Source organism: Psammomys obesus, unplaced genomic scaffold, assembly GCF_907164565.1.
Source record: "Psammomys obesus unplaced genomic scaffold, mPsaObe1.curated_primary_1811, whole genome shotgun sequence".
NCBI classification, from domain to species: domain Eukaryota; kingdom Metazoa; phylum Chordata; class Mammalia; order Rodentia; family Muridae; genus Psammomys; species Psammomys obesus.
Window position 1 is genome coordinate 14,126,114 of NW_026596120.1, and position 24,947 is coordinate 14,151,060.

At 43.9% G+C, this 24,947-nt stretch overlaps 1 protein-coding gene across 2 annotated transcripts in view; it reads left to right on the forward strand.

The window, feature by feature from the left end:
• The first annotated feature begins 11,222 nt into the window (after positions 1 to 11,222).
• Cpne4 (copine 4) overlaps positions 11,223 to 24,947 on the forward strand; it is a 447,351-nt gene continuing 433,626 nt past the window's right edge. Inside the window, exon 1 of one of the 2 annotated variants that reach the window (XM_055629875.1) lies at positions 11,223 to 11,264. In XM_055629875.1, the coding sequence (XP_055485850.1) occupies positions 11,242 to 11,264 (23 nt within the window). In that variant the 5' untranslated portion in view covers positions 11,223 to 11,241. Of the gene's footprint in view, positions 11,265 to 13,947; positions 14,380 to 24,947 lie in introns of those variants that run through there. The other variant, XM_055629877.1, reaches the window with a different exon arrangement.

Consider the following 24,947-nt stretch of genomic DNA (forward strand, 5'->3'; position numbering starts at 1 on the left):
AGATCCAATTGAGTCGGCAAGCAAGATTGGCCATCATGGGAGATATCAGATATCAGGACATAGCAGAGCAGGGGAATTCATATCACGATCATCAGGAAGCAGAGAGGAGGATGCAGGGTCAGAGCAAGATACAGCCCCAAAGATAAGCCTCTAGAGACCCTTCCTCTAGCTAGAGCCTCCATCCCGCCTTTCAGCACCTCTCAATAACACCATCAGATGACTCTGAGCCCTTAAGTCCTAAATCATCTCTGGAAACAACGTGACCTTCGGAGGTGTCTCATCTTCTAGGCCTTTATTTCCTCAATGTGACAATTATTACTACTACCCACTAAAAGTATGGAGAACATGCTCACAGCTATATTTGTGGCCAGTTGGGGGCTGGTTGGGGTCTTGGTCTTCTTGCCTACGCTTCTACTTCAGTGACCCATCTTTCTGGTCCAGCTCTCACCCATTTTCAATCCCAAAAGCTCCTGTGTGTTCTCATCGTGGTGCCTGGGTGGAAATGCACCAGATGGTTTTCAAGCCTAGGCTCAGCACTACCATCTGCCGCACTCCGCTGACCAAAGGAGACCACAAGGCCGTCTGAGAACCCAACCGGTGGAGGGGGAGACGTCCTTCCACGAGAGGAGCTGCGAGGCGTGTCACAAGGGATATTGGCAGCGGTCATTCTTCAGAATCTCCCATCCCGCTACTCTGTGTTTTATAAGAACATACCTGGAGGTGCGTGAGGCCCGGCACGCACACAGATGTGCAATGACTCTGTCAACATCTCCCTTCCTAAGAAAAGCTAAGAGCGGGACTAGACATTAGATCTAACAGGTGCATAGGAACAGGGAGCCGCTGCAGTCACATAGCAGATGAACTTTCCAGAGCTCGTGCGAGCATTGCTTACGCCTGTTTCATCAGGCAAGTGTTTTCAAAAGAGGTTTTCAAAAGAGCGAAATTATAGGCCTCGCTTTTAGAAAACCTTGGCAAATGTGGTGTCTCTCTTGCTCTTCTTTCTTTTCTTCCCCCAAGAATACCCACTGGAATGATAGGACTTCACCTTCCCCACTGCAGAGGAACAATGCGTTATTTTGGTCTGCCTTTGATCACCCGTGATTCACTTTAAAGGCAGCGCTGCTGGGAAAGTGAGCAGGAAGCCGAACTGCAATCAGAAAAATGACTACGTAAAAATGGCTTCCTCTGTCTTTCTGCTCTTATTTCCCTGGGAGTTTTTTTCCTCCACCCCCTTCACTTCCTGATCCATTGGCGCACTGAGATCCCGTCTGACTGAGAAGGTAAACTGCTTCTTATTTCTCTGGCAGTCCTCACAATATCCTCTCTGAGTTCTGCCAGGAATTAACTGGAGAGTATATTATTATGTAATTTGCCAAAAAAGACATTTGACTTAAGGCTGCCAGCCAGCTAAAGCTACTTTAAAAAGTAGTCAGAAACGATGCATTAACTTACAATTACCACGATGGTGATTTCACAAAATGTATTGAAAACCTAAAAAATTTTGCCAGAATTCTCAGCGCAGCTACCTGAAATTTATGATCCAAGGGAAATAAGTGAAAAACTTGTAGTTTTTAAAAGTAAAGGTCGAGATGCAGTGAGATGGCTTTTGATAACAGACACACGCAATCAAGCCTGCCAGCAGAGTTCCTTTTTTCTTTCCCAGGACCCACAAGGTGAAGGGAGAAGAGCGACCCTCAGTGATGTCCCCTGAGCTCCACTTGTACACTCTGGCACACACCCGCCCATTGACACTCAAGACGCATAAATGCATGTAAAAACTACCTGAATAAAAGTTGAATTTGTGATAGCTTTAGATTTGTGGCGAGGTTTTAAGGATGGATGTGGGGGTCCCACCTAATTACCCTCCATTTCCCCTGTGTTAGTGATGACATCACCAGGGAAGAATTGTCATAGTTAAGCGGCCGACCTAACTGAATCCAGACTTCATGTGAATCTCACTTTCCCCTTGAACACCCTCTCTTTGTTCCCAGTACGCTCTAGGGCTCCATGCTGCATCTAAGGACCACATCTCCCGATGGCCCTGTGATGGTTTCTCACTCTTCCCTTGTTTCTAATGAGGCAGACAGCTTTGATGAGGGCTGGTGGGGATGTTATGATGTTATGGAATACTTGGGTCCCACTGATATTTTCCTTGTGATTATATGGATTATGGACTTTGGGGGAGAATGTTAGAAAGTTGCTCTTCTGGACATTCTTGTCATCACGTTGGTGGCTCATGGCATACATGCTTGCCAGTGGCAGTACTTGTGCTCATTACTGAAGAACTGGAATCTAAGGCTTCACAACAGAGGATTAGTTTATCACTTTTTTTTTTTTTTTTGCTTTGTCTTGTTTTTTATTTTTTCCTCATTTTAAAAATTACTTAAATGTGCTCATTGGAAATTTCACACCTATGCAGGATTCATAATGACCACTTTTACCCCCACAATCTCCCATCTCCCTATTACTCCTGCATTTCCCCCTCTTTCCTACAAATCTCTTTCTTATGCCCATGTCTATTTGTTTTGTTATCTGCAGTTTAACTAGAGCCTTCTATGTGGCCTCAGGTTTGGAACTATCCTTTGGAGCCTGGATACACAGGGAAAGACAACGATTCTCCTTCTCCTCGCTTCCATCACTTGCCAATAGTTCAGCAGTAAGGGGTGGGGCCCATGAGCTCTTCTGCCCCCCATGACTGGTTGTTTACGGTGCCTGTTTTGTGCCAGCCTTCGTGTAGGCATCCATAGTCATGAGCTCATGACTGCAATGGCTCGTCTAGTCTAGAGTGTGGCATTTAACAGCACGTAACTCTATCTTCTGGCTAGCATGCATTCCCCCCCCCTCCTCCACAGTGTTCCCTGAGCCTTGGAGGGGGTGGTGTAAATGTCTTGTTTAGGACTAAGCCCTCAATTGTCACTTATTCGCAGCACCTTGAGCAGCCATGGATCTCTGCACTGACTACCATCCCCTGCACAGAGAGGCTTCTCTGATCAGTGCTGAGAGTGGCTTTTGCCCACAGGCGTAAAGTAGATACTCAAACTGCAATTTGATGTTACATCTGTCTAGTCAACATGTGTTACTTACTTTCCTATTTTTCTGCCAAAACCATCCTGACCAGAGCAACTTATAAAATCAAGCATTTAATTGGGCTTATGGTTCCAGAAGATTAGAGTTTATGATGGCAGGGGAAAGGCACCGTGGCAGGACAAGCTGAGAGCTCACAGCTTGATCAGTACCCAGGAGGCAGACACCACACTGGGAACAGCACGAGTCTTAACACATCAAGGCCCCCAATGACACATCTGTTCCAACAAGGCCACACCTCATAGTCCTTCCCAGACAGTTCTACCAACTGAAGATGTTCTCATTCAAACCACCTCACGGTAATAACAAGTTTCCTACCTGGGCTTGTGACCCGTGGGCATGGGTTGTTAACCAAGGTTACAATACCAGGCATGGGTTTTCTTCCACAGAGTGGGCCTCAAATCCAATCAGAGGCAGTTGTTTATCCACACAGCAGTTGTGCCGCTATTGTATAGGTAGGCACAGCTTACCTGAACGGTCAGTTTCTTGGGTTCATAATGTTCACAGCTGGGTAAGACCATTGACCTCTCTCCAATTTCAGCCTTTTGAATAACAGTGCCTGGCACTTTTTACAGCTAGCCAGCAGTGAGGGAGTTGCCTGCTTTATCCCACTTTGCTTTTCTGTATCTTGTAACCAAAGTATAGATAAGGGGACACAATCTTATCCGCAAGTTCTGGTAGGTAGCCAAGAGGGCTGACAAGAGCCTGCATTGTTTTAGGGGCCTCTGAGTCTTCCTTGATCAGGTCCTGTGCAGGTGTCGCACACCTGGGACAGGAAATTTTGTTTAGTAACCGTTTGCTTCTGAGAGCCTTCTCTAACCATGTAGGGTAACTCCCTTTATTCTCTCTGTCTTGTATTTTCTTTGGGTTGTAAGATAGTAGGTTTCCATAGAGCTTTTTAATATAATACACCTTTTATTTTGGTTAATGCCTTTCCTACAGTCATCTCCTCAGTCTCCCCACCTTCTTCCCTGCCTAAGCCTTCCCACCTCCAGTGTTCTCTCTCCACTTCCCTTTGCCTATGCTCTACTATCCTCCCTCCCTCAGGGAACTCCTTGGGCTATATCCCCTTTCCAGTTCCCCGGCTTCCACAGGCACTCCATGATAAACCACCAGAGCCAAGGAGCTGAGGTTAGGAGTCACAGATAAGATTAAATATGCAGCATTTGTCTTTCTGGTTCTGGGTTACTTCACCCAGCATCCATTTTTTTTCTAGTTTTATTCATTTGCCTGTAAATTTCTTTATTTTAAATAATTTTTGCAAACAAACAGTATTCCATTGTGCAAGCGCACAGCATTTTTAGCACCCATTCACCAGTCAATGGACATTTAGGCTGTTTCCACCTCTTAGCTATTAGGAGTAAAGTAACAGTGATGGTTGAGCAAATGTCTCTGCAGCAAGGTGTATATCCCTTTGGATATATGTCCAGCAGCTCTAAGATGGGTCATGTGATAGTTTTATTTCTAGTTTTTTAGAGACACCTCCAGACTTTTTCCCCAAGGTGGCTGTAGCTTACACTCCCACTTTCCCTCCTATCCGCACAAGCATTTGTTGTCGTTTGTTTTCTCGAGGCTAGAAATTCTCACTGAGAATGTCTGACTTAGTCAGAATTTCTAGATGCTAGAATTCTGATTAGGAGATAGAATGAATCCTGAAGCAGTTTTCATCTGAATTTTTTTGATGGCTTGGGATGCTGCTGAACATTTAAAAAAATTGTTTTTGTTTTTGTTTCTCAAGACAAGGTTTCTTTGTATAGCCTTGGATGTCCTGGACTCACTTTGTAGACCAGGCTGACCTCGAAGTCACAGAGCTCTCCATGCCTCTGCATCCCAGGTGCTAGGATGTGTGGCACTGTGTCCAGCTGCTGAACAGATTTTTAAGTGTTTACTGGCCATTTGTAATTTTTCTTTTGAAATAAAATCTGTTTACTTCTGTAGCTATTGTTTTTAATCGGAACATTAACTTTTTTTTGGTGTCTATTTTTTTGATTTTTTTTTTTTTTTTTTTTTTGCATTCTAGACACTGATATCCTATCAGTATGTGGATGATGACACAGAATTGTTCCTGTTCTGTGGGCTGCCTAGTCACCCGATTGCCAGTGTCCTTTGCTGTATGGAAGCTCTGCCTCAACACACACACACACACACACACACACACGCACGCACAGAGGAAAATAGAGACAGCTTTGTATGTTGAGTGTCTGATGACAGCAGAATAAAGCTAGACACCAGCAGCTGGAAAATGTGACAGCTCATGAAGGTTAAACACACACTGTTGAACAATGAATGGGTCACTGAAGAAATTAAGAAGGAAATTAAAATAAAATGCTAAACATGAGTCAAAGTGAAACCACAACTGACACCCATCAGGTGCAATAAAGACAGTCTTCAGGGGAAAGAGTATAGCCCTAAGTACCTACATAAAAACATGAGAGCGTTAAAAGAAATAACTTAATGAAACATCCCAAAACCTTGGAAAAATAAGCACAAACCAAGTCTCCAAGTAGTAGATGGGGAGAAATAATTAATACGAGGGAAGAAACTGATGAGATTTAAAAAAAAAAAAAGTAAAACAGTACAAAAAGTCCATGAAATGAAGAGTTGGTTATTTTATATTTTGTTGGGGTCTCATGTAGCCCAGGCTAACTTTGAACTCACTATTTAGCTGAGGATGTCCTTGATCTGTTGATCCATCCACCTCTGCCTCTGTGTACTGGGATTGCAAGTGTGTACTGCCTCAACTGGTTCTTGTGGTGATAGAAATCACACCTCAGGCTTCATGCACGCTAGCAAGCATGTTTGCTTAGCTACAGCTTCAGTCCCACCATATATTTTGTCATAGCTGTTTATTGAGCTATTTTCTGGCCATAACAAGTAATGATTTATGATCAATTTATAATTGATTAGTATTTATTGCTCTAAAAGGCAAATTGCAAACAGAATACAGAGAGGCTTTTTAAAAAATGTATGTATTTATTTATTTATTACAATTTATTCACTTTGTATTTCTGCTGAAGCCCCCTCCCTCGTCTTCTCCCAGTCCCACTCACCCTCCTCTTCTCCCCTATGCCCCTTCTCTTGTTCCCTGATAGGGGAGGACTTCCTCCCTTCTATCTGACCCTAACTTATCAGGTCTCATCAAGGCTGGGTGCATCATCTTTCTCTGTGGAATGGCAAGGCTGCAAGTCCCCCCCCCCCCCGCTCAGTGGGAGGTGATCAAAGAGCCAGCCACTGAGTTCATGTCAGAGGCAGCCCCTGTACCCCTTACTAGGAAACCTACTTGGAAACTGAGCAGCCTATGGGCTTAGAGAGGCTTCTTTTAATACTTTAAAATATCTGCATGTGTGTGGTCTTAGAAACTACGCATACTACATCACCTCAGCTCTATGAGGAGGACATTTTTCATCCCAAGGCTGTCTTTGACTGCCCATGATCTGGTCCCTGACTCTGCTTTACTATTCTCTGGTGGGAGCCAGTTCCCATTGCCATGTAGAGGTTGACTCAGTGACCCAGGAAGCAGCACATCTCTCCTGAGTATATCAGTAACTTTTGTGTTCCTGTGACTAAACACCCAAGAAAACACTGTAAAGGAAGAAGGCTGTATATTGGCTCACAGTGTCAGAGCGGTTGATTGCCTTTATGGCAAGGAAGGGTGACAGAGCAAAGCACCTCATCATGATGACCAAAAGGGTAGACATACAGCCCCAATGACACACCCCAAATGACCTACTTACTCCAAGCACGCACCGTTTCCTAATTTGTACCACCTCCCAATGATGCCATTGTATCATCAATAAAACAGCCAAGGGATTAATTCAGTCATTAGATCAGAGCACTTATAATCTAATTCTGTCCTTAAACACCCTCAAAGACAAACCTAGAGTGAGCTTTACTGATCTGCTACCTGTTTCTCGTTCCAGTCACACACACAGGGTTAACCATTGCAAAGGGCGACGTGGTCACATCAGGAAAATACCTCTTCTCCCAGGTAAACCACATGCTTTTCAAAGGCGTGTTCTAAATAATGAGGCTAATGGTGCCTCTGAGATTTATTGTAGAGAAAAATTACAACACACATCCAAAAACCACACATGAAAGCATTCGTGCTTGGTGCAATTCATTCATTAGCCCAGTGCCCTCATGAGGGGTTTCTCACCTTGGAAAGATGCTGCCCAAACATGAAGAAGAGTCGTTAAGAGGACAGAAGTGATGGGAACAGCAGATCTTATCGGGAAAGGAGCCTGCTGAGGCAAATCCTGTTCTTCCGTTAAGTCCTTTATGTGCACATATGGACACACTCCTCCATAAATAACCTTCTGCATGTTGGTTTCCTGGGTTCACAACCCGGAGCCCTTCTTTTCTACCAGTGTCAATGAGAGCTACTGTCTCTGTAGTCTGTGGATGGAATTCAGTTCTAATCAGAGCTTCCTGTGGGGTTTGGAATCTGTGCTCCATCTTCCACAGAACTTGGATGTCCTAAAGAACAAGATGATGTTTTGGGAGTCTCAGAATCCCAGCCTAGATGCTAAAGCTATCTAATTAACGAAACTAACAAACATTCATTAATACTGATGCTCCCCACATACGTTTTGTCCTTCACTCCTCTCTATTCCCTTGATGACTCTGGCACACCCTCTTCACCCAATGTTTTCTGGGCTATTAGGACTCTGCAGCTCCAGCCTTGCCATTCCTTCTGCCTTGAGAATTCATCCTTTTAACTTTTATTCGCTGGTTCACTCCTTTCTTGTAGTTCACAGTTCAGATACTGTCTTATTAAAGGGAGCTTTTGGACCACACTTCAAGGATTCGTTTCTAAGCAATTGCTTACCTCACCATCCTTTTCATTTCCTTCACAGGTCTTGTCTATGTTTGTAGAGTTTTTCTTCTTCTGGGTTCCCAATTCCTCTGTGTCTCTTTCTTTGTTTATTTTCCAAAATTTATTTGTTGAAGTCCCTATGACTTAATTGATAATCACCGCCTTGACTGTCATTGTGTTGATACATTAAGAGGTCAGGCCTCTGAGAGCTGACCATGTCACAAGAACTTCACAAGTACTTTTTCAGAAGAAGAAGACTTTTATGAAAGAGGCTTCTTCACACAGAGGTCAGCTCTCTTGTCCTTCCTTCTCTTGCATCAGATGAGGTCATAGCATGTATCCTTTTTGGAAATGCATCAACAGGTGCCATCTTGGAAGCAGACAGAATGGGACTTTTCTGGCTGGCAGCCCTTCTGGGCTTTCTTTGGCCTTAGACTTTCCAGCCTCTAGAGCTGGAAGGAATATATTTATATTGTTTATAAATCACTACAGCTGTGATGTTTGATTGAATCAGGAAAATGAAGCTAAAACTGCACATGATGGCTCCTGTCTGTAATGCCACCATGTAGAAGGCAGAGACAGGAAATTTGCCACAAGCCAAAGGCCCGCCTTAAACATACACCAAATGCCAATTCAGATTGAGTCACAAAGTTAAGCCATGTTCAAGAAAAAAAAATCTAGAGACAAATAGTCAGGGAAATTCATATGAGAATTCTCAATATTTATCTTTGCTCTCCTTTGTGGCTGAGGCCGTAGAGTGGTCTTTCGGAGTGTCGCCTGTTCTTGGTGAGGTTCAAGGGATAGAGAAAGGAGGAGACAAAATGGAGGGTGCCTCTGTGTGATCCTTCTAACTTACACCTTTAAATAATGGCTCTCTCCTCTTGTGTTGAGTGAAGCAGGGCTGGGTATAGACTTAAGAGAAAGGGTAGTAAAGAGACCAGTGTTTGCAGGGAAGGGCCACCATGACATGTTAGGTTTCAGCTAAATAGTGACACCAGATTCAAATTTAGTCCCATAAGATCTGCATTTGAAACCTGTTCCTGGAGGTAACTAGCTGTGCAGGCTTTGCCTGGCTACTTTCCCAGGCCTCAGCTTACAGTCAAGAGGGACGATACCAGTACGTACCCTGTTGGAATGTCATGCTGTCGCCATGATAATGTTGTCAAGTCACTTCACCCCAGTATAAATGTTATTTCACTTTTCTATCTACACAAATCAACCCTCTTTCCAGGAAAATTCATAGCTGCTGTTCAGCCAAGCAAAAAACTAGAAGACATCCATTTTAGCTGTTGCTAAAGCCCATCTGCTCTCCTTTTGTCTCTTTTGACATTTTGAAGCGAGTGCTCCATAACGTTCTCTCATGGTGTACACATCACTTTATCTCCTTTTTCTAGAATCTTGTCTTCAACTCTGACCAAATAAAGGAAACTAGACAAATAGCCTCGTTTGTCTAAAACCATTAATACAAAGTTGTCAGTGTAATGTTCCAAGGATGCATTAATTAGAAATAATATTTGGTTCTAAGGAATAAAAAGCTGAAAATAATGGCTTGAATCAGTGGAGGGCTTTCTTTTTCTCTTAACAAACAAGCAAACAAAACTGAAGTTTGTCTTCCTGGTAGCAAAAGCTCCGGCTTTCTGCTCAGCTTTCTGCTCAGCCTGCCTTACCAAACGCTGCTCTGAGGCTTTAATAGCGTCTGACCCCCTTCACTCAGGGTAGAAACAGGAGAAGGGCCAAGGGAGTAAGCTCTAAAGAGGAGTCAGTTACCTCCTCCCTGCTACAGTGCTCCTGAGCAGTGCCCCACACCAGCCACCAGCCACAGAACCTCCCACAGTGCTGGCAACGTGGATGCTTCAAGATGTTGGCTACTAGCCACTCAGGACTTCCTGGCATTCAATATGGGCTAGGGACACTGAAGAAATACGGTTTTAATTCTGCTGAACTCATGCAAATGGGTATGTGTGCTTGTTATACTGAAGAACACAGGGTTAGATCTGAGTCCCATGACTAACCCATCCACAAGCAAGGCTGGAAAAATGTAGACTCAGGGCCTGGGGACATTACCCTCTCTCACAAAATTATGCCTTTCTTCATAAGGGAAAAAAACCCCACAGATATAAATTGAGATGGGGCAAATAGCAGTGTCTACAGCAGGGAGCTAGCTACATGTTAATGTCCCTTCAGCCCAAAGGAATAAAGTCCTAAGGGCTTATGGCAGGCATGTGATGTGATGTGTTGGGGGAGATCTGTGCCTAAGTATCAGGGTCCTAACTCTTGGGGTATGTTCAAGAACCTTCTGCCTGCATTGTGAAGACTGAGGTTTGGAAAAGGTAACTGACTGAGAGTCTCCCTTCATGGAGAGTAGGATGACCTGTTACAAAATAATGGAGTCAATTAGTGACCTTTCAAACACCACCCGCAGTAAATTGCAAAATCTCAGGAAGAAAATGCCCTCTGCTCATGGCTTTTAAATTTTAGGGAGGAGAAGCTAGAGAGATTTTGATGCCACCTATTGGCAGACACAAGTATCAGGTGCCCCTCCAAAGCACAGCTTGTTACTGAGTATTAGAGCTGTCATAGGTCATGCAGGAACCTGTGACAGCTTGGAACATGTGTTGTGAATTCTCCCTTGATGCTTTATGTCTTAGAAAGGCTTCTAAGGGAAATTCCTTTCTGCTTTCCAGTAACACAACCCACCCCAGGAGTACATAGAAATATAAAGAAAAAGCATATCTTCCACTTCTCAAAATTATATAAAGTAGGAAAAAGAAAAAAAAAAAAAGAACACACCTTTGAGCTATAAATAACCCTGGGGTGAGATTCAAGGCTTTTCTTTGATCCACAATCTCAAAAAAATAAATCCTGTTATTTACAGCCATCGCCTTGACTGGTTGAATGTGTGGCCATTCTACAGCTCCAAAGGAAGGAAAAAAAGAAAACAGAAATTCCATTTCAAAACAAAATGCTCACCCTGACTCACTCAGGGAAGAAGCCAAGGTTTCTGATGTAGGGCACTGACTCTCCGCCTGCTTTTCCCCTTCATCATCTGCCACCCTTAAAAATGCTACCAACTGCATGGGGGGAAGAGTTCATATCCCTTCCCTCTTGTTCTCTGGCTCCCTTCCAGCCTTTGACTTGTCATACTGATGGGTGAGATGCCTTTCATACTGGCATAGGATACAGAGCGGATGCCTCCCCTTATGCTATCAAACAGACCCAGCGAGTGAAACCACTTCAAACTGGAGCGTCTTTTCAGCTTGGGAACATTGGTGCCACTGAGTTCAGCAGCCTGGCTTTAGATACCCTTAGCCATGGCAGTAGAACCCAGCAACCCAGAATCCATGAAAAAGAGAGTGGGGAGGAGGTGAGTGACATGGGGAAAAGGGAGGTTTTGATTTTCACAGTCATTGAGGGGACTCCGGCTGGTGGGAACCTTGCTGTGGGGGCAGTGATGGGTAATAGGGTTGATCAGCTGGTTCTAAGGCATTGTCTGTACAGTCGAGCTACTGATTTCATATGAAAGGTGGGAGTAGGTTCTGTGTATGCGCCCCACAAAGAGCCTCTTTACATTTACCTTCAGTGTCATGCCTTGAGAGGAAAAAAAAAAATCCTGGCAGAAAGCTGCACATGTGTTCTGCATACTGGCTTGCAGGCAAACTGTTTGTTTCTAATTAGGGAGCTGAAGGCTGCTGGCAGTCCCAAGTTTTGGTGTTGTGTTTAGTTTGCATGCCTATGCTTTTGGCATGGGGGAGGGATAATGCATTAGGGCTTTCTCTGTTGGTTTTGATTGTGTAACTTCTCCATGGTCCATGGTTAGGTGCCTTCAGAGCCTGCTTCAAGCAGTGCTCAGCAACTAAATGAGTCGTGGTCTGCTTATCCCAACCACATAAGCCAGCTTTGTGGTAGACGTGATAAAACTTACTTAGAAAGGTTGTTATAAAAATTAAATGGGCTGATAAAAAGAGCTGTCTAGCAGATGACAGGAAATATCATGTGTTCTGCACATCATAACTGCCTTTCTCTTGCCTATAAGATAAGAGGTTTCTGTTAAATGGTCTATAAGATATTACAAACCTCCTTTTTTAAAAACTTAATAAGTGTATATTGGCTGTCTGCTAAATGGAGACACTCTCATAGGTTTTGTGGCTCCAGTCAGGGACAAGTTAACAAAACAGAGACATCCCCTCCATGGAGTTTCAATGTTAGAGTTCATGGTCAACATGCAAGGAAAAGAAACAAGGCATTCATTTTCTTTATTCGGTCTTTGCAAATTCAGCCCAACGTAAACTTCATCTCTAGGGTTAGATGCTCCTGAATAAAACCTAGGAAGAGTTCACAAACGCATTGCTGGCTTTGCTTTCTCAGAATCCATCCTTGTTTCCCTAGTAGGAAACCCTGAGTATTCCTGGGAGGTCAGTCCTTTCAGTTTATAGTAGATGGGACTCAGATGAAGCTCCAGTCTGTTTCCAGTAGAACTGTGAGTGTATTTCCTGCCTGAAACATTAGGACCTGTCCTTTATTGTAATCTCCCATGCCAGGGCCCCAATCACATGACCCAGATGTTTTCAGTCAAGGCAGACCATGGACTCCTGTGTAAGCACCACTGTATTACCAGATTCTCGCAGGGATATTTGTCTAGGCTTGTGGTTAGTATGCCATCTCAGAACAGCCTGCGAGGTGACTGGGAGGAGGAAAATGTTGATTTTTCTGGAAGCTGTTTCTTTTCAAAGATCTTATTTGATTTCCGGAATTATCAATGAGGCTCCCTTTACCTTATCCTGCCATTTCTCCTTCTCTGGCCTTTGAAACTGGGAACAGTGCAGTTATATTAAGCTTATAAAACCAGACCTTTCATTTGAAGAGAGACCTTGTTGGGTAGTACTTCAACAAGTAGAGAGGGAGACCCCTTTCTCCCTTGCCTTGTGTGCTCGCCCGTCTCTTCTAACCTCTATGGCACCCCCAGGTACAGAGAGCGCCTTTTAATCATTTTACTCTATGGATTCTAAAGCCTAATTCGGTTCTGATTATGGGAATACGTGGGGAAGTTCTGGTTGTCTAGCTTGTCTTCTTCTGCCAAGACAAATGGAAACACAGCCTGGTGCGCTTCTTCACTGTTCATTTGCCTGAATTTGGCTTTGAATAAATCTGTAACAAAAAAAAAAAAAAGTTTTCATTTCCAAACTGCCTTGCAAGGGATGGAGAGTTCACCTAGTGGCGATGCAAAGCAAAACAGCGAACCCACCCACTTCCTGTGTGAGTGCTTCACAGTCTGTTTATCGTGCTCTATAATACGTGACAATGGTTGCCCCCTAAGTAAGACCTATGGATTTGGTTTCGGGATTATTGAGACAGCATCTCTAACCCAAGCTGGCTTCAAAATCCCTATGTTGTTGACAGTAACTTTGACCTTCTGAACCTTATGCCTTCACCTCATGGTTACAGAATTCCGGGTGACAGGAATGCAATGCCATGCCTGGCTTTGTATAATATTGGGGCTTGAATACAGAAGCTCCTGAATGTTAGGACAGCACTCTACCAACTGAGGTGCAACTTCAGCCATAAAGTCTATTTTTAAACATATATTCTCTAAGCATTTCTTTATGTGTGAGGTGTTTGCATTCAGGAAAGCATTCTGTGGTGAAGAGAAGAAGAGCTGCCCATTCATTTGTTTTGCATCTTTTGACATGTAGATACCAAAATAAAGTACTCAATATCACCCCATTTTTAGTGAACGTTGAGCCATTCAAGAAGTTTCCTTGAATGTAGGCAAAAAAGTATAGCTCCTATTCTCGTGCCTCTGCGCCTGTGATTTCACTGCTGTATCATGGACTGAGAAGAAATTAATCATGTGCCTTCCAGGAGCTGGTGGGAGTTGCAAAGCTGAGCAGGGAATCAGGGTTGAGGGCGCGTCAGGACCACGGAGAGCGCCAGGGCCGAGCCCAGGGCGGGGCGTCGCTGAGTCCCCGGAACCCCCCAGGGGGCGCTCGAGAGGAGGTTTAGGAACTAGTATCTTGCCGGGCTGCTGGGCGCCAGGGTTTCGTCAGAAGGTGGAAATCTCAGTGAGAAGCTGCCATCTCCCGGCTCTCACCCCTCCCTCCCTCCCTTCCTCCTTTCCTTCCTTCCTCACTCCGCTGCTCCCTCCCTCCTTCCCCAGTTCCTTCCTCTCTACTCTGAGAGTTCCCGAGCCCAGCAGCTCCTTGCACGCTGTTCACCCTCTCCCCCAGCCCCCACCCCCAAGAATGGAGTCGTGGTTTCCAGAGCGACCAAACTCCCCTCCCAGCATCTTTATCCTCCTCGGCTGTTGCTAAACTGGCCCCAGAGGACCAAAGAGGTGGGAGGGAAGCCCGACCCACCTAAGACCTCTTAACAACTACACCACCCAGGACCTCCACTCCAAAGGCGGATTTTGCATCCTGGGGGCGGGACAGACCTGTCCCGGGCTGAATTCTCTTTCTAGTCTCCAAGGCTGGCACACCCAGGTGAGTAGATGCCAACTCTGAGCCCTGTGTTCTTGCAAACTCGTCAAGGCTGCTGCGTAGCCAGACCAACTTTTGAGAAGCTCTGGGTGTTCGCCCAGCCTGGCTTGTTTGTCACTGCTGTTGTTCTGAACAGCGGCAGGAGCAGCAGTCCTTAAAGGCAAAAATTAAAAATTAATAAATAATAACTTTCAGCCTATATACCTGCTTTCTCACATAACTCCGCTTGCCCGGGTGGAATGGGGGCAGCCTCCCTGGGCAGGAGCAAGGTGAGGTCTGGCTGTGGAAGTCCTGCCGGCTTGGGGGAGGATTATTAGTGTTTTAGAAATGGGAAGGGGGATGGGACCAGAGTCCGGGCTGGAGTTGCTGCGTCCCATCCGACAGCGTGAAAGGTGTGGGGCATCAGTAGTATTAGCCAATGGCTTGACCTCCTGCTGTTTGGAGTCAGCTTCTGTGCATTCTTTACCAAGAGGTCCTAAGAATATTTAACTGTGTCCAGTCCATGACTCTAGGGCTTGCCGGTGTCTTTATTTGGCTCAGTCTCTCTGTTTTCTTCTTTTAGTTAAATAGAATAGCAAGGTGGTAAAGATGAACCAGAAGTGTCTGACCAGAGGTGTCACAGACGACTAAGGAATGCTAGACATGAATCCAAGGGAGTCAGAAAGTGGTCCACATCGAGTTGAGCTGAACAGCAATGGGTAGGAGTGGGTAGAATCCAAGGAATACTCTTAGGAATATGAACTCCTTCTTCCTCTTACTGTAACTGGGCTTCAAGGCTCTGAGTCTCATTCTGCCCTCCAGATCCTATTGGCAGGAAATAAGAGCAGAGCAGAGGTAGAGTGGGCATGGAATGCAAGACAGGGCAGAGCCCTGGGAAAGTTTATAAGAGGTACCCACCTCCCTCTAGCCCCCCGCCCCTCCCCCATGCTGTGGACCCACCAGTTCCTAGAATGTCCTTGCCTCTGGAACTGAAATGCTTCAGCAGTCGATCCTTTCTTATCTGTGAAACTCTGCAAATCAGACCAAGTGCTTCATCTTATTGCTGCTTTGCAGGGATTTTTCCAATCACTGCTTTGGCTTCTCTTGGCTCACTTGTTTTTCTGTTTCCTGAACAGCATTTTGAGCTGTTAACAGGCTTCTTAAGTGTTCTCAACTGGTGAGCCATCTCTCTAGCCTCTACTTAAGAGTTCTGAAACTGACACTGAACCCAGTCTTTCTTTAAACAAAACCCCCAAAACTGCCCTAGCTCCAAACAGAGCCCTCCCTACTCTTAACCTCTGCTTGTTCCTTCATAGTCTCTATTCTTAAGGGCCTTTGTGGTTTTTGCTTTATATCAAAGCAATTTAAGCCCCACCCCTCAAACTTTCTTTACAAGGTTGGTGTTTTTACATCTATGGCATTGCTTTATACTTCACAGTAGCAGGTTAAACTTCTTAGCCACAGTTGCCTAAAAGCCAGAGGCAGAGACAACTTTATCTGATGTCTTTCAAGTTTAGGAAGACCATATTAACTTAGCAGTAGCTAAGACAGAACTTGGGGTGCGGGGTGTCCCCGTAATTAGATAACTTCTGATGTTTTCATTCCCCTCCCTGAACCGCCCCTGGGTCAAACTCATCTGATTTTCCTGCCTGGTATGACAGAGGGGCTGGCAAAGGCCATCTAGCAGATCAGGGCTCTGAGCTGAGTTGGTCAAAGCTCCTTACAAACAGATAGATGAAAATAGGGATGAGCTTGGGACACCTGTGTGTTAGGCCAACATTTTCACAGTTTCTTTTGATGGAAAGACTGACAGTTTCAGAGGTTCAAATTCAAACCACGTTAGAAGTAGGCGATTCCCCCTGAGCATTATATAAAATGATCTGTGGGTCCATAGTGGGAATGGAAGCTGAAGCCTGGACACTTGCCAATAGCTGTATGACCAAAGCTGCTTATGATGAAACCAACACTCCACTCCCAGGGTCCCATGTAAGAACTCCCATCGCCTTTCCTAAGCAGTCAGCCTGATGTTTATTCTTTTAATTCTCTTACAGTCTTGGGCACAGATCACTTCTTAGCTCCTGAAATAGCAACTTTACTAGAACTTCTGAATGTTTGTGAGTTCCTTCTTAATTGTAAACAAACAAACAAGCAAAACCAAAAAGGAAGTAATTTCCTGTTTGTTTCAGGTGTGGCCATGTGACATCTTGTTTAAATTATTAGCTCTGTCTTAAGGGGACACTGCTTTTACAGTGTCAGGATTAAAAGGTTTCTTGTTGCAAAGAATTTCTTCATCTGTGTGTGGTGTTTTGATGAAAAGTACCATTGTAGTTAATGGAAGCAAAAATGGTATCTGTTCCCAGTGTGTGTGTGTGTGTGTGTGTGTGTGTGTGTGTGTGTGTGATAGAGATTTCAAAAATCTCATTGATTGAGTTCATTTTTATGAGTGAAAAGCCTTCAGCTTACCTGACTGTAATTGAATAATCACAAAAGGAAAGTGGGTTGATGTTGAGATCTTTCTTCACATCTCTATCAGAATCCATCTTTTGGGATTCAGCTGAGTGTGTTCATAAGCTCTGCTCCATGACTCCCCTTGGTGCCTGGAAGGCTAGGACCACCTTTATTCACACATTTTTGGGATGCTTTGCATCCAGAATAGAGGCTGAGCAGTACATTCCCAGGATACCCACCTGGCTGATGGCATGTGAATTTTCTAGTTGGGAAAAATGTGGTGATTCCTTGCATTTTTTTTTTAAATAAAAATGTGAGGAGATTTGTATTTCATGGATCTTGAAGGAGAATGGGGGAGTAAATTCATCCCCCTTATTTGATCTTTCCATTTCTGTCATGTTAATATTTTTAAAACAAAACAAACAAACCCCTTTGGATCCATGGCAGTAACCCAAGTCACATTTCCTTGGCAACGGTAGTGAGACACTGGAGTTATGAAATAGCAAGGCAGAAATTTCTAAATGCATTCAAAATAAAATGCCACCCAGTTTAGGACTATCCTCTGGTGCATTAAGGCTGACCTCCCAGCGTTCAGTAAGAGTTGTTTCTCTCCAGATCAAACACAGATGGTCAGGATTAGTCTGTTTTTTTTTTTTATTCCTTTTAAGGATTTAAGAATCCTATCCCTTTGTTGTTGTTGTTGAAGGAGGCATGTCATGAAACTAATCTATTTCAAATCCATTTCGGGATTGGGTATATAGAGGTGGGTGTTAAGTTCAAGACCAAACATGGTAGTGCTGACATGGGCTCTCAACCTTTTCTAGACTAGCAATCACATTTCTATGGGGTTTCTGTTTGTTCTTTGGATTAACATAAAACAGCATAAAACACAGTTTATAGATAATATATCAAATAATATATTTCCCTGAGTTGGTGAATTCCAACAACTCCTTTATCTGTCTACTGAGTTCTTTGAAAGCCTCCCCCTCCCCCCCAAAAAAAGAACTACTGGCTGCTAGGTCAGTACATTTTGAAAGCTTTGAGGTGGGATCTTAAAAAGAAAGAGACAGTAGGTGACAGTATGCCTTTTCCCAGTTGTGTGATTTTACTGGGCCCAGGGATGGCAGAGCCCACTTAAGATTTGAGTGGATTTGAGTCTAAACTGCAAAGAACAGCTTAGCACCATGGATGTATGAACTCCCCAAATTGGGTGAGCTTGGGGAAAACTATCTGATTGTTTAATTGGACAGATGGGAAACAACAACAAAAACTCAGGGAACTGACTTGTTCAAGACCAGGAGACCCATTCAACTACTTTCTTGATTACTCCTCTCAGAAAGGGATTCCAAGTTCCCTGCAGGCCATGACTGTGGTGGCGCCAGAGATTGGTGCCATGTACCCTGATGATCTCTGTGAAGAGGATGATGAGTTGGAGACGATGGGGGAACTCCCACCTCCACTGTGGTGTTTGGAGAAGCAGGCTTTGGGAATTTATTACATTTCTCTTGGAGACACTGTAATATTTACTGAGCAGACGTGATTACACTTGTACAAAGTCACGGTCTGCAGGCGTCTCCGTTAGTGTGCACGCACAGTGAGGAACTGCGCGTGCACAGCCTCAGACTTCTATTTTAAAAGTCTCACACAGAGTCAATAAAGTAAACAAAGAGATGATGTTCTAAGTGTTCATGGCTCTAGGAATCCATTGGGGCAAATCTTAACTGTGCTTTAAATTAAAGGTCTATTTAAAATGAACAAATGTTCTCAAATGTTGCTCTCATGTATCTGGTTCAGAATAGAATACATCTACTTCATTATTCCTTTTTTTTTTTTTTTTTTTCCCTTGGAAGTATCAGGGGGAATACAGCATTTCAACTGGACCTTGGAAACCTTCTATGGCTTAAAGTGTATAGATTAAAAACCTTCCTTTTTCAAAGATCTAGCCCTTTGTGGCTCAAAGTATTGATCCTTGAAGGAAAGGAGGAGCAGAAGCTGGCTAACAGGGGCTTTTCTTCAGCAAGCCCTCAGGGGTGCCTAGACCAAGCGGGGCTAGATTACAGTGGATGGTCGCTAGAGGGCGCCGGAGCACCGGCAGAGCCCACCTCTGGGGGACCATGAGCCTTGCTTCTAGGTTCAGGGAAGTGGGGTGATGAAGCTTCGGCCGTTGCCTGTTGTCTTCGGACGTGCCCAGGTGTGAGGCATAAGGTTTCTTGACTCCTCTGTCCCTCCAGGCTAGATTGCCCTGTGTCGTGTCTACTCACTTGCTCAGTAATATGGAGCCACGGGCTTGTTTCGAAAGCCATGTGTGAGGACACCGAGGAAAGGTACAAAGTTTTAAGACTCACCAGGCTGCAGAAACGTTCAAATCCAGAGAGGAGCAAGAAGAGATGAACATAAGGGTGAGAGAAAGGTAGCGTTGTTTTGTCTCTAAAAACCTCAAAGGGGTTCTTTACCAAATTCACTACTGTTCGGTGTTTTCATCTCCCTGTGTATCCAGGAACTAGGTCAGTGGAGGGCTGATTTAGAGAGTAAGAGTGAGTGGCTGAGTCTCACCTCACAGGCTTTTTGATATCTTTATCTATCTATCCTCTGTCATTTTACCATATCTGTCTGTCTATCATCTTTAATCTAGCATCTATCTATCATTTATCTATTATCTATCATCCATCCATCGTCTATCTATTTTTGTGTATGTGTATGAGACACTGTCTCACCGTGTAACCCAGATTATCCTCAAACTCTTCATCCTTCTACCCCAGCCTTCCAAGAGTTAGGATTGAAAGTGTGCTCCATCATGCTCAGCTATTCTTCTGTACCAAAAAGTGTGTTTACCTATGTCTACCCTTGCACACTTGCATATTTAACAGCGTTTATATTCTTAAATCCAATAAAGTTGTATTGCTGCCTCGTATATACTGGTTTCATCAACACGTTAATAAAATAAATGCTTAAGTAATTGGCCTAGTGCATTTTTCCATGGAAAATGATTTAGAAGGAAATGCAATGGAAATGTAACAACCACCCGCCAAGAATCCGAATCACTGAGTGGCAGGTCTGAAACAATCAATCAAAATACAGTTTCTAGTTTAAAATATTTGAAGGTAGTGCTGGAAAAGAGATGGCTGGAAAAGAGTGCAGGCTGATCCTCTAGAGGATCGGAGTTCGACTCCTAGCCCCCACACAGCTGCTCATAAGAGTCTGTAACTCCAGTTCCAGGGAATCAGATGCCCCACTTTAGCAGCTGCAGGTACCAGGTAGGCATGTGGTGAACAAACAGGCATGCAGGTATAACAGCCATAAATGTAACAGGAAATTTCTTATTTTTCAATACTCAAAAAAAATATTTTCAATGCAGATGCGATTAAAATAAAGATAATAAGAACAGCAGAATGAAGAAACAGTATCTTGTGATCATCATTAAAATGGCAAAGCAAGCTTTGACTTTGTTGGTCAACATCAGGGTACAGGACACTTCCCTTTATGTCCTTGTTTCCTTTGATTTTGTTGACTCAACAGTAACTCAGAGGCAGAACTTTCGATACGAAAGGGAAAAAGCCCGCAGGCTTGCACCTGACATTGTATCCCTTAAGACTGGGTTAGGTGCACCTCTGACCTCATGGGTTAGTGCTGGCTAAGGAGAGCGCTGAACTCTAGGGGACACCTTGTGTTTTTCTAGATGAGGAAACGAAGTCGCAGCAAAGCAAAACCAGAACAAACAAACAAACATGGATAGAGTCATTTCACATGGTGCCTCCTCAATTTTGTGATTTACATTGGTTGTGAGTCATACTGGAGAAAAAGGATGAGAAGAGGACAGTCTGGAAACAGCAGACTTGGTGGCAGCTGTTCACTTTGACCATAGCGCCTGGCCTGATTTCATTCTTTCTATTATTTAGTTTTTGTATGTACTAGGGATTGAACATAGGAGCGCATGCATGCTAGACAAGTACCTCTAAGCTACAAGCCTAGTCCTTCTTGTTTGTTTTCTGTTGCTGTTTGTTTTGCTTTGAGACAAAGTTCTACAATCTGACCTTAAACTTGTGATCCTTCTGCTTCAGCCTCCCAAATAGCTGGGATTTCAGGACTGTACAACCAAGCTGGGTCTGGCCTGGCCTGATTTAATTTTAAAGCTATAGGAAAATAATTTCTATGGACTCATGACATATGAGACCTGAAAACCCCGTGAAATTAAGAATACCCTTTGTCTTAATCTCTGGTCTATTGCTGTGATGAGGCACCATGCCACGACCAAGGCAACTCTTATAAAAGAAAGCACTTAATTCGGAGCTTGCTTACATATCATTATGGCCCAGATCATGGAGGCACACAGGCAGGCATGGTACTGGAGAAGTAGTTGAGAACTACATTCTGATCTGTGAACAGAGAGAGAGAGAGAGAGAGCCTATTGTAAGCCATACCTCCTAATCCTTCTAATCCTTTCAAAGAGTTCCACTCTTTTGTGACTGAGCATTCAAAAATATGAGCCTTTGAGGGCCATTCTCTTTCACCCCACCACACCCTTCTCATTTTTTAGATGAGGAAGGTACAGCAAGGGACAGAGACAGCGACACAGGAACCAGTTGGTACCCAGGTCACACCAGAGGTAGGCTTCCTTAGCCCTGGCCCTGCATCCTTCTATATTTCAGTCCACCCTTCTGTCCTCTTTAGTTCTCTCTGAAGGAGGGTAGGGCCTTCAGTCTTGCTCAGAGCTAAACTAAAAAATGTTAACCATTTAACAGTTCCTTCAAAAACATGGAGGAATTCTGTGTGCATAGAGCACTCTAGGCTCTTTCTCTTGTTTAGAATATGTGTCACAAAGTCACTGTATTGTGATATGGTTTGATAAGGGCAAATCGGTATTTGTGGAATTTTATGATAATAAAAGATTAGGACAGAGGAAGATAATGCAGCCAGTCCTGATGAGACCTGATAGACTAGGAGCAGAAGGAAGGGGAGGAAGACCTCCTCTATCAGTGGACTGGGAGACGGGCATGGGTGGAGAAGGGAAAGGGGGGGTGTAATTGAGAGGAGAGGAGGGAGCTACAGGGGGGATACAAAGTGAATAAATTATAATTAATAAAAATTAAAATAAAAAAGAGTAAAGAGATTGGGAGGGGATAAGGAAGGCGGCTACAGCTGGAATACAAAGTGAATAAACTGTAATTAATATAAAAAATTAAAAAAATAATTAAAAAAAGATTAGGCTTTAACACTAAAAGACTTAGCTTCCACCCTGGCTCAGCCCCTCTGTGGGTGTCTGGATTTGGCTGAATTGCATAGCTTCTTCATGTCTTATTCTTTCATTTGTAAAACGTTGTCAGATTGAAGGTAATTAAGAGAGAAGTGGGCCCATACTCACTATGTGCTGAGTGTTGGTTTTCTCCAACTTCCCTACTTTTGGCTTCTGCTCTTCCTGAGTTAGTTTAAGGTGGTATAGTTCTTTTTGTGTGAATGTCTGTCCATGTACAGATCTGTGTCCATGTTTCTCTTTCTGTATCTCTGTCTCTGTTTTTTCTCTCTTCTCTCTGTCTTTGTCTCTCTCCCCATGTGTGTATGTGTAGGCCTGATGTCAATGTTGGGTGTCTTTCTCAATCACATTCCACCTTATTTTTGCAACAGTCTCTCACCCAACCTGGAACTCACTTATTTGGTTGGGCTGACTGGCCAGCAAGCCTCAGGGATTCTCCTGTGTCTGCTTTTCCACTCCTGGGATTTGTAGATGCTTTAGATCAAAGGATCTAAACACATGCCTTCATGCTTATGCGGTAGCCATTTTATCAACCGAGGCATCTCCTCAGTCCCCAAATAGTAGTTAAAAAAAAAAAAAAACAATTTTATTACCTGTCACTCACATTCACCTTGCATAAAAGATGAACTCATTCAAATATGTAAACATAAATACGTATAAAGTTAGTAAAAGTAATGTTGTATGGATTAGTTAGTTCTACTTTACAAATAATAGTTTTAGAGTCTGGTGTAGCTGGGGAGGGAAAGAAACCAAATATAAAGGGCTGAGGAGATGGCTCAGTGCTTGAGCTGGCTTATTGCTGTTGTAGAAGAGCTGGGTTCGGATCCCCGTACGTACGTCAGATGGCTCACAGGCCCCTGTCATTTGAGCTCAGGGGGCCCTCTGGTCTCTGTGTGCAACTGTATGCATGTGGTGCACATTAACTCAAGCAGCCACACACAGGTACGCATACATTTTAATGTGTTGAGATTTCCTTTCTTCTTCCTTCTATCCCTTTCTTCATTCCTCCCTTCTTTCCATGGTTCTCGAGTTCTCTCGTCCTCATTCCATGGTCCTAGGACTTCAAAGCAAGAATTGGTACCTTTTAGGCAGAGCACACCACCACTGAGATATGTCCAAGTTCCCTCTTCCTTCTCTGTCACCTACAGCATCATTGCTTTTCATGTGGATGTGTGTGGATATGTCCACTCCTGAGGCACACAACACATTCTTACAGGTACTAACTATATATAGAAGTTTCAAAAATATACATTCAGAGGGCATTCCAGGATGGCCGAGTCCACACAGAGAAACCCTGTCTCAAAAAACCAAACAATTAAAAAAAAATTTAAGAATTCTCATGCCTTGGTTGTTTGGTCTAGTTTACATGATAAGAATAGATTTGTAAAGTTGTGTATGTCTGCTTATGTTTCTCTGTCTGTAAATACATAAGTATTCATCTTGAAGGACACTGGGAATTTTTAAAGGCTGATTTTGATCCTCCTAAATGTTCTCCTCTACCTCTGAGCTGGTTGGTTTTGTTGTTGTTGTTGTTGCAAATGCGACACAAGACAGGAAACCCTTAATTCCAAAAATGCCTCTGTCAGATTGTGAAATCTGTGGACCCTGATGAGGGAGGGCCCAGCCCATTGGGGTTGATGTGCCATAGCCATGCCTGGGCAGGTGATTTTGGGCTGGATAAGAAGGTAAACTGAGCATGCCGTGGGAGCAAGCCTGTAAGCAGAGTTCCTCCATGGTTCTGCTTCAGTTCCTGCCCTGGTGGAGTCCCTGCCATGGCTTTCCTCAACAATGGATTATGGCTCAGATGTATTAGCCAAATAAACACTTTGCTCCCCACGTTGCCTTCGGTCATAGTCTTTATCATAGCAATTAAGGGCACAACGTTCCATATAGTCAGATAGGATTGCTTGAGGGTGATGGACATAGCTGAGTGAAATGTTCCTGGGTTTAAAATCCTGCCTCTGTTTGTCCTGTTGAAGTGCCATAGATGTAAATGGAAGATGATGACAGTACCAGGATAGCGTTGGAAGTGTGTTTATAAAGCTATGATTGAAATCAGCAGCAAAACAGACACTTTTCCCAGCTTCTCACCATCCAGTTACCCCCTTTCTCTTTTACCTCTCCTCCCTTTCTCAACCTCAGGCATAAAGATGACTCAGCACTTCAGCTAGGGTTTCCGTAAATTCAGGCTTCCTGTTTCTACTGGTTCTATTTTATTTCGGACACAAGGCCACACTTAACACTGGCCTTGGGAACACAGCCTGAGCACAGAATTAGCCCCTACAATCAATAGGCCAGGAACGGACAGTTACTGCGTTAGACTTTAAAAATCTTAACTTGTGTCCAGAAAGTACCCAAGGCCACCAGCCATAGTAAGGACGGTTGGCATTCTCTTGCTGTGAAAAGTCTGAAATGGGGTCCAGAGAGATGGCTTAGCCATTAAGAGTGTGTGTTATTCTTTCAAAGGGCCTAATTTTGGTTAGCACCCACACCAACAGCTCACAACTACTTGTAACTCCAGCTCCAGGGGAAAGTACGCATACACCACACACGGTATTAAACATAAAATAACTCACTTCTAAAGGAAGTATAAAACCTTACTAGCATAAAATACTATTTTTCAAGCTGCGAGTCTCACAATTGAGCATGAACAGGAGTCTTCTAGACGGATGCCTGAGACACAGTGATGGGCTCTCCACCCTGGGTTTCTGATTTAGTACACAGCGCAGGAGCGAAATACTTCGTATTTCTGTTTCCCAGGTGATGTGGAGAGAGCTGGTGCCTTAAATATTTACCTACTATGAACCAGCTATGCAGTTTTGTCTCCTGTGCTTCAACTGGGAAGAACATGTGTGTGTGTGTGTGTGTGTGTGTGTGTGTGTGTGTGTGTGTGTGT